At 35.2% G+C, this 19,200-nt stretch overlaps 1 protein-coding gene across 3 annotated transcripts in view; it reads right to left on the bottom strand.

The window, feature by feature from the left end:
- Positions 1 to 4,505: 4,505 nt before the first annotated feature.
- PID1 (phosphotyrosine interaction domain containing 1) overlaps positions 4,506 to 19,200 on the bottom strand; it is an 89,981-nt gene continuing 75,286 nt past the window's right edge. For all 3 annotated transcript variants that reach the window (XM_034439343.3, XM_034439340.3, XM_034439342.3), the window contains one exon: positions 4,506 to 6,424. In XM_034439343.3, the coding sequence (XP_034295234.1) occupies positions 5,948 to 6,424 (477 nt within the window). In that variant the 3' untranslated portion in view covers positions 4,506 to 5,947. The remainder of the gene's footprint in view (positions 6,425 to 19,200) is intronic.

Raw genomic sequence — 19,200 nt, 5'->3', positions numbered from 1 at the left:
ATTTATGAACACATTGCATATAGAATATAAATAGCTGAAATATGGTCATTCTGTATGGTGTGGAACATTATATATACATATATACATGTATAAAATGCCGAGTATATGAGTTTCAAACACTGGGATGCAAGACACTCTGCAGTGCCCGCTGGCCAAACCCTACCCATGCTTGTTCTGTGCAGTCCTTATGCATGTAGCTGGTCACTTTTCTTGGCCTTTTGCTGGTATAAACTTCCAAACTATAGGCTTGTTTTGAGAAAAATATAGAATGGTGGAAAGAATTGGCAATGAAGTCCTATGTTCTTGGATGTTTCTCAGGTAAGTTGACAATAGTTTGAGTAGATGGGGCGGGGATGAAACTAATAAGAAAGTGAGGCATAGTAAACCATAATTAAACCACACACATTTGGAAATCGAAGAAGTACTCTAGTGTATAAATTCTGAAGCAGAAATGCTTCCATACTAAAGTACATTTGAAAGAAAATATACTGTGGCCTTACCAAAAGATTGTTATTCTAAAACTTTGGGGAATGTGATATATTATGGTGAGTGGACAAAATCTGGAATCAACAACTAACCATGAAATCAGAGCTGCAGCTCAACTTTGTGTTTAAAATACGTTGACTGAAGTATATTATGAAATGAAGTTATGTATAGAATTTGCAAAAGGATCTGAAAAATTGTAATTTATGGTGATTTTTTTTCTTGATTTTATAAAAATTGTCAGCATATTCCAGAAGGCAAAGGAATAAAAATGGTATTTAAATAGCCACATCATAATTGTACTTTACATTATCCCCAACAGAACAAGATCATGTTGAAGAGCTATTAACAATTACATTTTTATATTGGGCAATTCTTTCACTTTCAGTACTGAAAGTGCTTATGTTAATATTTATCAAAGGTTTCCCTTTTCCTCATATCCATTTGAAGCTTTGCTGTTTTACATCTATTTAGAATGGTTTTTGTGGAAGGAGAGGCAATGAATGGACTTTTGTGATAGTAAAATGGCTTTCAAAATCTGTCTGGTATTTTCTGTAGGAAATATTTATTAAAGAAATATGAGAGAAACAGTCTAACATGAATAGGTTTTTTTTAATGTTTCATAGATATTATGCATGTCCATCAGCCTTATTTAAATGTACCATAATTTACTATTCTAATTCTGAAGTTCATTTATAGACCAGCAAATCTGTTTTGTAATCCATTGGAAAATTTTACTGAGTATATCTGCTCACACTTGGAATTATACCATTCACTTAAATTAAAACCTGAAAATTCCATTTCAATTTCAATGTTGTTCCAAACATGAAACAAAAGTTACTCTAAATTCAGGTGTTTTTACTTCAAGAGAAAAAGTTTTCTATTACTTTTTGAAAACAAACACACATGCTAGAAACTTTGGAAAAACTATGAATGATTTAATCCCAGTCTTTTATATATATATAAAATAAATCCCAGGCTCCGTTTTCACTGGAAGAGGTTGCAGGAGAATGTGGCAACTGAAAACAGAGCTGGGGAGCCCATTTTAGCTGGCAGAAACACCGTGGGCCTGTCCTTCATTGTTTCCAGGGTGGCCCTGCGGGCCAAATCTAAGTACCCCGTGGGCCGGATCCAGGCCCCGAACCTTCAGTTTGACACCCCTGCTTTATAGATATAACTTTGTGGGGGAAACATCTGTGAAATGATAATGTTAGTAGCCTTGGGGCCTGGACACTTCTGATTTCAAAAACAGGAAGATCGTAAATTTGATAATGTTTAGTGTTTTTTTTTTCCTTGCACTGACTTGGAAATGAACAATGAAATACAGACTCATTGGAAACATTTCTAATTATTCTGGCCAAGATAGCTTTTACAAGTTTGATGGTTTGCAGTATAGTTCTTGGCTATTAATCCTGTTCACATTGTGGTTCATACCAGTGATGCAATCCAATTTTTTTTTATGACCGGTTCTGTGGGTGTGACTTGGTGGGGTGGCAGGGGCAAGATACTGCAAAATATCCATTCCCACCCCACTCCAGGGGAAGGATACTGCAAAATCCCCATTCCCTCTGCACTCCTGGGGAAAGGATACTCTGAGGCCAGCCAGAGGTGGTATTTGCCGGTTCTCTGAACTAGTCAAAATTTCTGCTACCGGTTCTCCAGAACCTGTCAGAACCTGCTGGATTTCACCCCTGGTTCAAACATGCTATGTCATTTCATGGACAGACACAGATAATTTACAAACCAACTGAAGGCAAGTTTCTCAGTTTTAATATGATGATTATTTGAATGCCTTGGTTATAAATGTTTAAAAGGGCTCTGGTTCAAATCTAGGGCAGTAGGATTAGGAAACATAACTTGAAGGATTTCTCACATCACTCTGCACAGTGTTTAGATACAACAGAAGGCTTTATTAGTGTGCATATGCAGTTGCATTATTTATAATAGGTAAAGAGTGGGACATGCAATTAGAAATAGTGTAGATAAGGTAATCAAAATGTTGCTGAATTATAGTTCTCAAGAACTGAAATCATAGCCCATATTGGCTGGAGAAAGAGCTAAAGGTTTTCAATATCAGAGTTAAATCCCACATTCATTATCATTGTTAGATCCTACACAGAGCATTCTAGCACTTTCTATCATTCTATCAGTAGCATTTTCAGCATCATTCCAAGGGGCATTAATAATCTTAAGATCTTCCTTAAGTGTTTGATTCCACATTTTCTAAGGCCGGCTCCATTTATGCAGGAGGTATCCAATGTAGTGCAATTTTTGGATGCTGGTCTTTAGGCATACATATGTAAGATATGACCAACAAGCCATAATCAACATTAATTCACTTAATAGGTGGCCTAAATCTGATCGTTGTAGTACCTCTTCATTAATGATGTAGTCACAATATGAGATGCAGAGCAATTCTTCTCAAGCAACATTATTGGAAAACATTTAATCATGTTGGTTGTACACTTCTATGTTTCACAAACATATATTGCAGTTGGTATAACAACACCCTTGAAGAGTTTATCTTTGTAGAATACTTGGATACCGTAGACCAAATTGGGTGCATGCATTGGAACATGGCTACTGCCATTCAAATTCAATAATGTCCTTATCTGTACCTCTATCAATAGATATAATGCTGTCAAGATAAATAAATTGTTGGACTTCATCTGTAGCCTGGCTATGGACTGTTAGAGCATATAATTCTGAGCACTACTAACATGCATACACTGGGTCTTTTCAAAATTTATACGTAGGGCAATCTTGTTGACCTCATTATCTAAACTGGTGGTCATTTCTTGCAAGCATTCCTTTGTTTCATCAAGTAGGGTGATATCATCCACATAATCTATGCATCACTCTATGCAAAGGACTCCAAAGTCCTTGGAGAGTAGAAACAAGAATGGTGTTTGTATACCAATCCCACATTACTAATACCAAAAACAAGGACCATATTTGAGTATCATTTTCATCTTCTTCGCACCTGAATAGTTAGTGCTTGAATCAAAAGGATTAGATCATTTTACCTGTGCCATGATTTGACAAGATTTTTAAAATATATTAATAACAATGCATGAAGGCTGATGGAAACTTTCAATAAGAAATAAGAGTAACTGTTTTTTAACAAGTTAATTAACCTTAAAACAGCAGTGCGTTAGGTTTTTTTTTTTTTTGCTTTTTTGTGCATTTTTGTTCTTTCTGCATTATAAATAAACCCTAATCTCTTTTAATAGTGACTTGATTTAGAGTAAGCGTAATTCAAGAAGAATTGATTTGTCATATAGGAATCCCAAATGTCTACAATTTCAGAAACAGGAAAGCTGATGTTCTTCTTCTGAATGATCCAAGGACAAGGAAGATGAAAAGGACAAAATATTTTCTCTCATTTCTATCCCATCAATCTCTGAGTCAGGGTGACAATTTATTTTCACACTATTAGAAGCCTGGAACAAAGGAACTTTTCATGGGTATGTGTGTTTTAGTTCTCCCTTACAAGAAGCCAAACTTTGGAGAAGGCTATGTCCTTCAAGTCAAGGAAGCTTACAAATAAATAATTCCCATAGTTTTAATTACTAATTAATAATTTAAAAATTCACTTAAGAAAGAGAAGGGCAAATGGGAAGTTCTTATAACTCTCAGTAAGAATGAATATAAAGCCTATACAACTGAACTCTTAGGGAAAACTACTGAAGTTGAGTTTTACAGCTATACATTTCTAATCTGCAGTTTAGAAAAAAAGTATAGAACTTTTCAATTCACAGAGATTAGAATGCCTAAGAGCTAGAATTTAGTGTAAAGGAAAAGATGGAAAAGCCCTTCAGAAAAGGCAAAATGCCTACATACATCAGAATAAAAGTACAATTTAATTTTAAGTATAATTAAGTATAAAATACCATTTAGTACTTTAATTGGCATTAAACTCAAGGTTTAAATGCCAATTATCATATATTATTATACAGATTATAGTTAATGCCTAGAACTGGTAGATTAGAAGTATACACATAAAACCATGAAGTCTGAAATTATTAATTTTTAATTCCATCTTTTTTATTAAAGTATGAATGCATTTAAGCTGCAGAATACTTTACATATATTGGAAAGCAATAAGCATATTTATTAAAGGTGCAGTTCCTCCTCAGTATGTTCCCATGATAAATCTATATGCTCTAATAGTGACTGCATACACACAGACACATCCACACATACATACACACAGGTGCATATTCAGACTCAATGAAAAAGTCTTCCATAGCTATCTGCTGTGATTTGCTTTCTTTTAAGGCTTCTGTAAGGTGCCCAGTGCTCCTAACATTACCACAAGTTATGAACAAGACTGTAGAGAGTGCAGTATTACCTATACATTAGTAATCAGCACTTTGTCTTTAAAACATTAAAAAAATACTTATGAACCCTTTCATCTGTGAGTTGGAAACATTTCAGGAAATATTAACAGGATGTTAATATTTCAGGAAATATTAGCAGAATATTAACAAACTTTCTGCCACCAAACCTGATCTTAAAGATTGTTATACTTCTCAGATGCTAACGATTAATATGTTAGTTTAAACTGAATCCTGGAGCACAAGCAAATAAGCTAATGTAGATTCTGTTTGTGGCAAGACGGTTGCAAAACTAAAGTTTGTGCCAGGAGCAAGGTAGACTCTACATTACAGCCCAACTAATATATATTCAGGATGTTCATCCTTAGGCAGTGGTCTGATTTATTGGACAAGGTATAAAAGAGGGAATTTACATTCAGGTGTCCCATCATTCACTTGGCATCCCTGCAGTTCATCTTTTAAACAATGGCACTAAGGGGAAAATATGTGACTGGAAGTACATTTTATAAGCTTAAATGAATAAAATAAAATATAGGATATGATTATAATGTGTAAATGTAAGCATATGTCAATACTCAAACCATGAAATGTGGATTAATTGTTAGGCTGTCAAACTGCAGGTAGAAATTTTCAGCCCGGGAAGTGGTAAAAAGAGAGCAGTAGATTCTCCAATTGTATTCTCTTTGTCTGTAGAAGATGATCCTACTTAGTACTGTATTAAATGCTAACAACGAACTCTGTAAGAACTCATTGTTAAATGTGCTCAGTGAATCTCAACAAGGAAATTGAAATAATTTACAAACCATAAGACAAGAACTTGAATTCCGAAGCTTAAAATCAGTTTGAAAGGTGAAATGGACAAATGACTAAACAAGAAGCTTTATCACATTAAAACAAAACAAAACAAAAAAACCCAGCAGCAGATTTCAATGTTATGTAATTATAATAATTTTCAGGAAAATTTCTGAATTGCTTTTTTTAAAAAAAAAATGAAAAAGGTGATTAGTCAAATTTTGGAAATTCATCATTCCCAAATTGAATGGTTGTTCATTCATTTTATATATGTGTGTGTTTATGTTCCCAGGGCCATTTTTGCTGTTGCTTAATCATCAAAAAATTGAAATTCAGCCATCATCAGATTCTAATTCTTGAGACATTTCTTCAGAGGAGCTATTCCTGTGGATTCGGCCATCACTCTTCATGCTATGGAAAGTTTTCTTAAAGGCCTCCATCATAGCATGAGCTAACTTCTTGGCCTCTAGCTTGCTCTCACATTCTACTGCATGACAGTCCATCTGATAGGACAAATCATCATTGATCTCCCGATATATCCAAGCAAAAATGTTAGGGCTCACATGGTGATCAGCAGTGCAGTAAGCAATACGAGCAACCTGAAAGGTATCCATGTGGATAGTAGCCTCTCCTTTGAGGTCCAGATGATGAAGCCAAACCTGGAAAGGACGGATTTCTAGGAGGGCATTAGCTGGGAAGATGTCCTCTCTAGCAAGGGTGTGCTTCTTCCACAATTCAATTACTGGCTTTTCTGTGCAACCGGACAAAAACTGCATCCCTGTTGTAGAAACTTTTCCCAAGTACGTAACCTGATACAAGAGAAAAAGAAAATAGTTAGTCATCCTAACATGCTAACATTATAATGTCCAGTAATTGTTCCACCAAATCCATCATTATTACTGAACATTTCTGCAGAACTTAATCTCTAAAAGGCTATTTCTTTATTTTGGATTCACAAAGCTTCCGTAATACTGAGTCAATATTCCTTCAAAATTCTGCACATTCAGGAGCCAAATATCACATCACAATTTAAAAAAAGAAAAGAAAACTGAGTCGCTGAGAAAATCTATTACTAGCTTGGCAGTTCTCAAATGTACATGATGCAATCATAATACAAATACCCGCAGTCCTGGATGCTACCATTAACTGAATCCAAGTCATTAGGTGTGGCAACTTCCTGTCCCCTTCCCACAACCAAAATTAGTGGGGATACCAGCAAGAAATTGCAAGTCTTAGATCTTCAGGCAGTTAAATGGCTGCTGCTAGATGGGGGAGGATACAAGAAGGCGGGCAAGAGGCACAATGTAATTCAGGGAGGGCATGTGTGGGTGAGTGAGGGCCTGAGAGAAAGGGTGCATGAGGGTGTGAGGGGTGAAGAAAAATGAAGCATAGGTTGGGGAGGATGCACAAGGGACAAGAGTGCAGCATGGGTCAGGTGCAAGAGGGTATGAGAGGTGTACAAGAGATACTGTATGGATTGGGGAGGTTGCATAAGAATGCAACCTCCCCAATGCTACACAGGCCAAGAAGGGCAGATGAAGCACTGGTCAGGTGTGCAAGGGTTCATGAGAATCGTTGTGTGGTTGGGAAGAAAGTGTGACAGTGCACAAGTGGCTGGTGCCAAGTGAACACAGATGGGCTGGGTGAGGGTGTGTGCATAAAGGAAATTTACCACAGTAACCTGCAACCTTCCTTCAGGACTTCGTCATTTATTTTCTGGGGAATTTGGCAAGGAAGGTTGCAATTCGCTATCAACATGATCACAAGTCACTTAACAACCCACTTGTAAGTGTGAATAGTGTTGTGGCCCCGCCCTCTGAGCCTGTCCCATCGGAGGAAGAAAGCTCCGAGCATGAGGAAGAGGAGTCAGCCAGGCCTCCCTCTCCAGGCCCCTCCCCTCTGGCATTGTCTCAGGTGCCGGCAGAGGGAGAGGAGATCAGTAGGGAGACAGCTGGCTCGGATCAGAGTGACAAAGAAACATCATTCCTGGACGCACGCCTCCGAAGGCGTGATAAACGTTTGCAGCAGTTTAGGAGGCGTGCTAGGGATTAGAACTGAGTCACTGGACCACACCCCAGAGACTATATAAGAGAGGGTAGTGGTCAGTGATCCTTGTGACGAACAAAAGTAAACCTTGGATAGTCACTAAAGCCTCGTTCGGAACTGCGGAGAGAAATATTATTTCTGCTTGGACTTTTTGCACGTTAAGTACCTTATCTTTCTGTTTGTGAAAATAAAGGCATTTGGCAGACGGTGTGTCTATCGCTGCCAAGTGGGAGATAAGACCTGGGTGCGTTCCAAAGTGTTTCCTTAACCCTCGGCTGGCTGTGTTTGTGTGTGTGTGGGTACGGGGACAGATCAAATAGGTTGCCAAGCACCCAGATTGCAATCACGTGGCAATGGGGCTGCTGGATGGCCAGAAATCCAAAAATTGGTCATAACCCTACATCCAGTGCCTTATAGTAGTTGCTGATTGAATCGTTGTAGGTCAAGGACTACTTTGACCTACAGCCTTCAATTTAGCTTCACCAGAGTATTACAAAATATCAGAAAGATATTGCTATAAGGACAAGGCGTAAGATTTAAAAGATATTTTGTTAACTGCTTCCACATGCACATTATCAACAGAACAAACATTATCAGCTAGTTGTTTTTTTTTTACAATTAACCTTTATGCTACTTGTAAAAAGTTGTCCATGTTTCTTCACTTACAGTCACAATGGAATTCCATGGGACTTATTTCCTAGGAAGTCTTCATAGGATTGAAATCTAAGATTACGTGTTAAACTTAAGGTTTCTTGTTCAAACCTTAGTTTTACTATGATTGCTTTTTCTTCTACAGACAACTATTTCACAGAACTGTTCTTTAGAAATATTAATATCTTTAAATACCACTAATCAGAAATGCTGAGTAGTAAAAAGTAAAGGTAGAAATTTCCCTGTCCAATCATGTCCGACTCTAGGGGGCAGTGCTCATCTCTGTTTCTTGGTCAAGAAAGCCAGCATTGTCTAAAGACATTTTCTGTGGTCATGTGGCCAGCTTGGCTATATGCCAAAGCTACATGGAAATAGCTACATTACCTTCCCACCGAAATGAGACCTATTAATCTACTTGCATTTGCATGCTTTCGAACTGCTAGATAGGCAGGAGCTGGGGCAGGAATGGAAGCTCACTCCATTGCGTAGCACTCCACTCTCAAACCCAGGCTGTCAGCTTTCCAGCTGACAAGCTCAGCGTCTTTAATCGTTGAGCCATTGCATCCTTCTGAGTCTTTAATAAGGCTGAGTATGTCAGGGTGGCAATTAATCCCATTCTGCTTTTGAGTAATTGCACCTTGATTAGAGAATGGATCGTAGCTTTTCCTTGAAGTATACTTTAAGAAAATAAACCCGAAATATATTCTAATAAGCACATTTTATTATAAAGAAGTAAAAACATCTTACTAGCTAATTAATTACATCTTGGCAGCGTTCCTGCTGGACCTCTTGGCAGGCGAACAAAGAAAATTAGAAGAAAGTGAAAGAAGGAATGTGGACATGCGCAGTGGCTTCTGAGATAAGAGTCAGACAGTCTACCGTAAATCTCAGAATGGGAGCACAGCTGACAAATACAAAAACGCAGTGACAGAGTAGTAGCCTTATTAAAATCCCATCAATTTTCTCTCCAATTTTCCCTTCAAATCTCCCTCCAATTTTCCATTCTTTAGACAACACCTTAACATGTTAAATATAATTACTGCCATGTCTACAAAGCCAAATTCACAATATCAAAGCATTCTACTTATTATTCAGACCGGAGGTTATAATAATATTCTAGAAAAAAAGAAAACAATTGACCATTTCCCAGAATAAAATTTCAGCTATTAAAAAGTAGAATTCGTTACAAAAATAAACCGATAGCACATGAAACATAAGGAGCTTTTTGGTGGAAAGATTATTTAAGCAGAGCAGAGAAACAGCAATCAATGCAGCAGACAACACTGAGATGTGCTATAGAAGACAACAAGAAAGAGAATATGTGGCATTGGATAGTGGAAAGTGAAAATACAGAGATCAGAATGTTAGTACAACACATCCTAAACTCTGCTTTAAGATCTGGAAAAAGGAATGTGCTGACTTCATTTATCAAAATTAGGTCCAATTTTCAAAACCTATCATTTATTTTTGTGTAACAAATGGATTAAATATAAACATTAGTTTTATTGTGCACTTATTAAATGATGTATCATAATAAATCATTATTAACTATGATGTAAAATAATTTTAATTGAAACAAGACAGCTTAGCTTAATGTTACTCTAGTCATGGTTTGCTCTTATATATGAATGACGAAGCTGTTTCTCCAAAGGTCAATTTTGCATTTTAAGGATCCTATTCTCTTAAACTGTAAATGTCGTGTTCAGAAGAATGATTTTCATCACATCCTGATGAGAATGATTATTGTTTTCATATTTACCCTAATCTCTGATTGCACTGCTATAATCAGTGTCATGTCAAGTTCTGCCCATGGATTCTCAACTTTGGAATATGCAATGGCTGTTTTTCTGAGAACTACTTTTCTTATGCACAAGCTATAACGGAGAGAGTACGGGCAACATAAAAAAACATAGCTAAATATATAAATGCTTTAAAATACTGTTTTTTTATTTGTAGTCTCCCAAAGCCTTGGTGGTGCAGCAGACTAAAGTGCTGTTAAATAGCACCAGCTGCCTGCAATTACTGCAAGTTCAAATCTCAGCAGGCTCAAGGTTGACTCAGCCTTCCATCCTTTCGAGGTAGATAAAATGAGGACCCGGATTCTGGGGACAATAAGCTGACTTTGTATAAAAAAGAACACCGCTTGGGGGGGGGGTGAAAGCCCTATTAAGCAGGTATATACAAAAGTATGAAGACTATTGCTTAACGCATTGTAAGCCGCCCTGAGTCTCCGGAGAAGGGCAGCATATAATCGAACCAATAAATAAATAAAATAAATAAAGTGCAATATTAAAAAATCCAGTAATATAACAGGTATGCCTGGAAATAGGCTTTAATGTAATTTTGCATTTTTAGGATGGTAGGTAGGAGGCAACTAGGAAATTGCAATATTTAAAACCCTTAACCATCATTGTTTCATAATAGGAAAGCAATTTATCATTATTTCATGTGGGACATTGAAAAAAGAATTCTCAAGTGTGTTGAAGTTACAGTAACTTCCAGAATTTCTCAGCTATCATACAGATGGTCCTCTCTTATCAACTGCCTTATTTAATCATCATTCAAAGTGTTCATGTTTGGTAAAAAAACAACTTTGTGACCAGTGCTTTGATTTCTAGGGACTGCAGCATCCAACAGTCATGGGATCACCATTTGTGAGTTTAACAACCAGCTTCCAACCAACAAATTTAATGGAGGTTGTGGAAGTGAAAACGTATGTTGCCATCACATGATGTCTTGTATAACAATTTTAATGATTTGCTTAACAATGGAAATGGGAGTAACACTGTAAGCCTAGCATGGTCATGTGATTTTTCAGTTAGCGACTGCAGTGTTTAGCCATTGGAACTAGTTGCTAGACCCAATTGTGGTTGCTAAACAAGGATTATCTGTAGTCTTGAATTCTAGAAATTTTTTGCAATATGTGATGTGCAATTTATGCACAGTAAGAACTAAGCACAGCTGTATATCATGTTCAGACATTGCTATGGCACAGAATTTAGCTACCTTCAAAGAAGTTGATGGTCTTGATCTTCTACCAGGAAACACATATCTAACTTTCAGCTGTTCCTCCAAACAGTCTCATAATCTAAGATGCCATACATTTTAAGGTTTACTAAAGAAAAAAAGAAGCAGCATAAAAACTTCACCATATTTGTTACAGAGCCAAGTGATTAAAATCCCATATTATGCAGCTAATTAACAAAGTATGCATGTTATAAAAAGGAAAAATAAAACATACATAATGCACCCCTTTCTAATCTAAACAATTTCTGTTGGCCAAGATTAGCTAAAGTATAACTCTGGAACTGCATATGGCTCTTTTCAGAAACATTTGAACTTGAAAACCGAATTGTGTGTTCTTTTTTTTAAAAAAGCACACTGAGCACAACAGTGTTTGAGCATCAAAACTTCAATGGAAGAAAAATGCTTTGAAGTTCATTAGACATCAACAATTATACAGAGAATTTAACACCTCGACGTTCTCACCCACCCCCTCCCAACACACACTAGTTTTTAATTTTTAAAACTACAAACCTGAAAGACAAGTAAACAGTTATTGGCAAAACATGCTAAATTATAGGGGACATGTCAAACTGTTTCAAAAAAGATTTTCTCACCTGAAATACTAACATTGCACATCAGTATTTGTCAAAGCTTAATGCGCACAAAACAGCAGCATTTCTGTGCATTTTCCATTAGATTAAATGAAAAAATTATTAGCCTTACAGATATTGTCATGATCAATGTTACCTTTCATAAATTAAAATAAATGGGAATCTGTGAAATTATATCAGTTTGCCTTATGCACTGTTTTTTATTTGCTTGTAGAAAAAATAGTTTGAAATAGTTTTGATCAGATTTCAGGACAAAAGTGCTAAAAGAAGAGGATGAGGAGAGTCCTTTCTACATTATATGCAGATAGATGTGGTTTTAACTCCATCTATTTCCTTTGGAAAAAGCAAGCAATACAGGTAGTCCTTAAGTTATGACTATTCATTTAACTGAAGTTACAATGACACTGCATGACTGTTGCAGCTTCCCTGTGGTCACATAATCAAAATTAATACTTTTGACAACTGGCATGTATTTATGATGATAGCAGCATCACAGGGTTGCATATCATCATTTACAATCATCCCAAGGGCCTTATTCCAAACAAGCCAAGTCATAAGTCATTTTGGGGAAAATAAAATTCGCTTAACAATTGTGTGAATAGCTTAATGACTGGGATTATTTGCATAATGATTGCAATGAAAAATTTTCCAATTTACAGTACTGTTTGTAAAATTGGTTGTGACTCGCTTAATAATCGCATCACTTAGCAACAGAAGTTCCAATCCCAATTGTAGTCCTAAATTGAGGACTACCTGTACAGCAATGGAAATGAGGCATGAATAGTTATCCATTCTGGCACCATCAAACTATATTAGACTTTAATTTGTATGAATCTTAGCCAGTTTGCAATCTGAAGATTATTATTATTATTTACATTGGTAAAGCCTGGTTGAGAATGTACACTGACAATTATGCATTAAGCTTAGAATGCGTTTAAATGTCCAATGATTCATATAGTCAAAGAAGTTATCTTTCATGCCCAACAACATTAAACTACTGTATATCTGATTCATTCATTTATTTTTTTTAAAAAAAAACTTTTTATATTGCCTCTTTATTATTTAAATTCATGATTTAGGACAGATAGCAATAGCAAAAAAACTTTAAAAACCAGAAAGAATAGAAAAACAAGGCACAAAAAAACAGCAGCCAAGGCAAAAACTAATTTATCCACCAAAATGAGCATAACCCTTGTATGGCCTAAGCCACACCTTCTGATCCTCAGGCTTGATTTTTGCTGCCCATCTCCAGCAATATACAACAAGAAAGTATTTTAATAGAATGTATTGCAATGATAAAATATAAAATATTATGGATATTTAAAAATACTACAATATATAAGTCAGTGACATTACTGGAACTGTACTCCTTGGCTGCAGCATAAAAGATCATTTCTTTGGTGGCCTAGGATTCAGAATTTATTTTGAGAAGCTGAAAAGATCTGTAATAACCTTTCATTAGATACAAACACTCTTTTTTCAAAATAATGCTTTTCATTAAAATTTATATTTGTTGGAAGTACTGTATATTTCAATGCCCACTAATTACAGAAAGATCAGCAATGACTGTCCATCAGTACAGAAACCTTTCTATTTTTTAATTTTTAATTGCATTAGACCTCACACAATAATGCCAAACTCATGAGATTTCATAATTATAACATTTCAGCTTTTACAGGTCATCATGAAAACTTTTACAAGGTATCCATACCCATTAAAGCTTGCTAAACTCTGGATGTGGTTTTAATCTCTAATGTTATTTTATTGATCAATTTGATTGTGATAGGCTCTTTTCAATACTTTTGAAAAGAGAGAAAAAAAACCTTAAATCAATGCAATCACAAAGTCTATCTATCATTCCCTTCCTGTTTATACTCAATGTTCTTATTTATATCTTTTCCAAACAATGCACAAGTAGGAGCTTTTAGGCACAGTTGTTATGTGTAGAAAAAGATTCTAAATTATGTAAATGTTTATTTTGTGCATTTCAGGAATTCTATTTCATCAAATAGGCATTTTTTATTCCTAACTTTCAGTATTTTACTTTAATATATTTTACCAAATTGAAAATGTATAGATATGTATTTAAGAATCATGGCAGTCTTCCACTATTACATATAGAATATCTATTAGTTTCTTGCTTTTTAAATCTACCTAGATTATTTTTATAGATATTATTGAGAACTTTTAAAGACTTCTATGGTATCAGTTTACTTTTTATTTTTACAAATTCATTTTCTTCAAAGTAGTTAATTTCTTGCAGATTTGGATTTTTAATGGATTTTAGACATGTTAATTTCTTAACCTATTATAAGAATAATGTCTGGTTGGCTTTCTAACAGTGCTCAAGAAGATCCGCCTTGCCCTATAATCACATTGAAAAAAGGAAGAACAAAAGATGCAATTTATTTAAGCAAGCTCTTATTCATTCCGCAGCTTTAAATGTTGGTTGCCTTTGCAGACTAATTAGCTGAACTATCATTAAAGAAAATACTGCTTGCCTTAGATCAGGAAACGTATCTAAGCAATTGTGAAGGGATGTACTTATTACATTACACAATTGCAATTGCCTAGTAAGAGTTTAAACAAAATGCCTGAACAATCATACTTCTATTGGAGCCAAATCTTTTCAACAACATGAGTCTAGAATATTATTTGAAGGCCAAAAAAGATTAATGTATGGGTTATGCTCTGCAGAGTTGCAGTGATATGTGGAAAATTTATCAATTTGCAGGCTGGCTTGGTTCATATTGCTGTTTAAGTCCAGACCATAAAGTCCAATTGATTTACTTTATTTATGTAACTTCTCAAGTTATCTCCAGATTTGATGACACATTCGGTCCTAACTCAGGGACAGTCAACACTTTGGGGATTCCACCACCTTTCATACAATTTCAGGAGATCCAGGTTAATATTTATTTCTAAACTGTTAACATCCCAAAAGATAAGGGTCCTGCAAAGACTTTTGTTTCTGAGAGAACACAGTTTGTCCACTGCTGTCATTATGCCTCTTTTAGCGATATATTCCCAGCAGTGAAGTGCTAACAAACTTAGAAAAAAACAAAAGCAAATCAAAACAAATCATCTTCAAAGTTGCTAGATTATAACAATAACATCATTTAAAAAAGATTAAGTCTGGTAAGCCTATAGAAATAACTTCATGGTTAGGGCTGCAATAAAATCAAACAGCTTTTTTTTTTAAAAAAAAAAAAGCTTTTTTTTTAAAGATTTTGGAAAAATCTCATTTTATGTTAAATCTTCATTAAACTTGTAATCTCCAGGTAAATTGGACTAAAATTATCATGTGTTACAGAGCAACAACATACTGACTGAGATTAGTATAAACTGAAGTTGATCAAGAAGGCTGCCCCTAAACTGGACTTGGACAGTATGTTTTGGCAATGGCAGAAAAGAAATAAAAATAACTGGACCAAATAAATATGAATGGTTGAGTTGGGTGGCAAAAGAAATTGAATAAATAAACAAAAATATAAACAAACTGTGTGTGTGTGTGTGTGTGTGTGTGTGTGTGTGTGTGTGTGTGTACACGCGCGTGCATGATACTGGATCAATATAAAGGAGTCCATTTTAATTCATTTAATTTTACCTCATGCATTGCCAGGAAGATTGGAATACAATTATCCTTGAGAATATGTATTTTTACAAATTTTGTAACAAAATTTTTAACTTAACTGAGATTGCAATCGATAGAGAAAACTAAATATAATAATGTGTATCAGAAAAACTTGCACGTGAAACTATATATTCTTACTGTTTTAAAAATAAACACTATTGTAATTTAGAAAATCAACTGAGCAGATTAATGCATGCAAAATTAAAATTGACTATATGCAGATTAACCCATCGAGACGTATTTAGATTATATAACCGTTGAAAGCAAAATGTGATTTGTTTTGTTATTGTTTTCCTTGACCTATCTGGCAGCCAATCTTAGTGGGTGAGAAATTAATGTAAACATTCATACACATAATTTAAAATAGTAGATTAAAGTTGTTGAGGTCATCCTCCATTGTTATACTGGAGTTAAATATACGATGTAAATCCAACTAAACAAGCTATAAAAACAAAGCAAGTCAAATTGGCTGAAACAAATAAAAAATATTTGAGATCGCTTTAATTAAAATAACATTTTAAAAAGCTAAACTGAGCCCAGAAGCTTGATTAACACCAAGCAGGTCTATTTTCTTTCTAGATGACAAAACATTACATTTAATATGTGTAACTAGTTTTAATTTTCCTTTCTTTGTTACTTACAACAACAGAAATACAAGTCCCCATGATAGAGGCCAATTTTTTTAATTTAATTTATTTAATTTCCACTTTACTTCATTTATATTATTTATATCCTGTCCTTTTAGGTAGGTTAGGTTGAAAAATAGTTTATGGTCCAAAGTCATTGAGCAAATTCTAAGTCAAAACTCTAACTAATTACAAGATCCAATATAGTATACGAATCAAAGTTGGCATTCATTCTGGCTAGTGTCTATCAGTCAGAACCCTTGCAAGATAAATATAACTTGCTCCCACTTCCTTTATTATTCAGAATTATTCGGAATTCAGCAGAATTCCTTTATTATTCCTTAACCAAAATGCTGCCAATAACTCTGGTGATTAGGAGTGTTATATTGTAACAATTCCTCTGAATTGTATTTTTCAATGTGTGCATCTACTGCACCAGGTCATTCACCTAACTCTAGATGGAAGATGTCCATGGCAAAAGTGTATTTGGACACAAGAACAAAAATATTTAATTTATTTAGTTATGTATTAATTTTTTTTTCTGGCCTTCTCAATGATAAGGCGACTCTACTTGGCTTACTTTCATTTCTCAGTTCATTTGTTGCTTATCAAACACAGCCAGCACATAATTTGATGTTTCAACGGGATTCTTAATATGCAAAGACAGTAAATATTGTGGCTGACACTAACAAAGTTTGAAATGATTTGTGATGTATTAAAATGCCCTTTTGAGACAAAGGAGCTTTATAAAATGACACTATTATACTCCACAGGATATTCTTCTTTGTCTCTGATGCCAAATTTGTCGGCTTTGAATCAAAACAAAGGACTGCTATTCTTTTAGCAAAGAAATAATTCAACTTGTGACATTTACTGTACACTATTCTTTTGGTGCAAAGCATACAGAAGGCTGCCAGGAGAAATCAACATATTCAGAGTGGAAATCACATCAACACTTCTCCTTTTCTTCTATCTTAAAACCAAATCTGGATTGATAAATCTTCAAACGGAGTTACAAAATGTAAAGTAGTACTCAGGGCAATCTTGAAGTAAGGCCTGCCATTGCTTGTCTGCCCACAATGTAAATAGCTAGTTCCAGTGTCTGAGGAGTTTTATTGACCTCTATCAGTGGGGGGTTGGCCCCAGTTCACACCGGTTCTATAGAACTGGTAGTTCTATAGAATCAGGAGGCTCCGCCCACTGATCCTGACATCATCAAAATGGTTCTGCGCATGGGCAGAAGCTTCTGTGCTTGCGCAGAAGAGCGTGCATGCAGCCCCGTTGCGAATCGGTAGTAAAGATAAGTAGAACCCACCCCGACCTGTATGTTTCAAAAAACTGTAAAAAAAGACCACTAAAATGCTGATAAGATACTTTTGTATAGATCAGAGGTGTCAAAGTGGATTTCTTCGAATGCCAGATCAGCATTGTAGTTCTCCTCCGCGGGCCAGCTGGGAGGGAGAAGACGGGATGGACGCCTCCTGCAGCACTTTGCTAGCTAAAATGGGGCACGGGGGTGCAGGCCCCATATCCCATTTTGGCTGCCAGAAGCACCTCGGGCTGGTCCTTTGCTATTTCCAGGCCGGCCCTGCGGGCCAGATTTAAGCACCCTACGGGCCTGATCCTGCCCAAATTCCTGCCTGGAATTTTACACCCTTGGTATAGATGAGTTACAATTCTGCTAAAGAAAGGATGGTCATAGTTAAATGTAGTGAATTGAGCTAAAACTGGATTGAAAAACTGACAGTACTATGCTGCATTATTATAAATATAGGTATTTTTAAAATGTGGAATGAATGAATGAGGATAAATCAAGATTATAATCTATGGTTTATAATCTTTCTTGTTTGCTGTATATATTTACTTTTTTGTATTGTGATTTTAATTGATTTTATGATTGTTCGCTGCCCAGTCATGTGTTTGAGATATAGGTGGCCACAAAAATTGATTGATTGATTGATTGATTGATTGAATTAATAAATGAATATTGTTTTTTTAAAAAAATTAATCAGCTGGGAAAATACTTTATTGTTTAGTCCAGCTCAGTCTATTATTCAACTCTGGTTCAATTGTTCAATGCGGTTAAGAAACTATGTATGAGAATTTCCTGTTTTAATATGTAAAAGAGAATAAACTATCAGAGAACAGCAAGTAAATGTCCAAAACAAAAGGTCTGCCCAAGAAAACAACGTTTTTATCTCTTCAACATTTCCAAATATAGATGAAATGTTATGGAACTCAGGTCACCCATTACAGTAACATTCCCACACTCTCTCTCAAAATCTTCTCTTTCAAATTTGAACAACAAATTCGAATCTAACCTTACAGCGTAATTTCAGCCTTCATTTCTACCCAAGTAAAGGAATTGTGGATATTATTAACAAAGTAAGAAATGAAAAACTCCTTTTTCTACTTTTATAAGATGACAATCTGAGCTACAAACAGATTTACTGAATGATTCTATATGGGTCTATAGTGGTCATTTCAGGAAATACAAAAGCAAATACTTAAGAACATTGATATGATAGAAAATTAGAATCTTTAATTATAAGCACATGCAGACAGGAAGACACAAATCCTTCACATCTATTATGAAAGAACACATTTTAATATACATTAGGAAAACATCAGAAAGCATATCGGAATAATTGAACATGTTCTAGATGAATGTACAAATATTATAACACTTTTAAAGTCCCATTAAATGGCATGCTTAACCCGTTATCTAAATAAAAAGATAATGCCATTGACTTCAAATGGCAAGAATAACAGAACAGCGACTCTTCAAATAAATATTATGGGTAATACCCCAACATTTTATATCAATCAATAGTTGAGATTGCTTGTAATTTCCATTTCCATTGATTTCCCAAAGTCAGAAATCAAACAAAATGTTAAATTAATTATACTAAACAGCTCAGGCACCATCAAAGCTGACACCAGTGAGAGCATAGAACAACTCAAAGAAGTAGTGCAAGATCGGAAGAATCGTCAAGGGTCGGATATGACTT

This window comes from Pantherophis guttatus, chromosome 6 (assembly GCF_059756535.1).
Source record: "Pantherophis guttatus breed Tessera chromosome 6, ASM5975653v1, whole genome shotgun sequence".
In the NCBI taxonomy this organism is placed as follows: domain Eukaryota; kingdom Metazoa; phylum Chordata; class Lepidosauria; order Squamata; family Colubridae; genus Pantherophis; species Pantherophis guttatus.
Note: the sequence above shows the minus strand (reverse complement) of the source record. Positions and strands in the feature narration are given on the sequence as shown.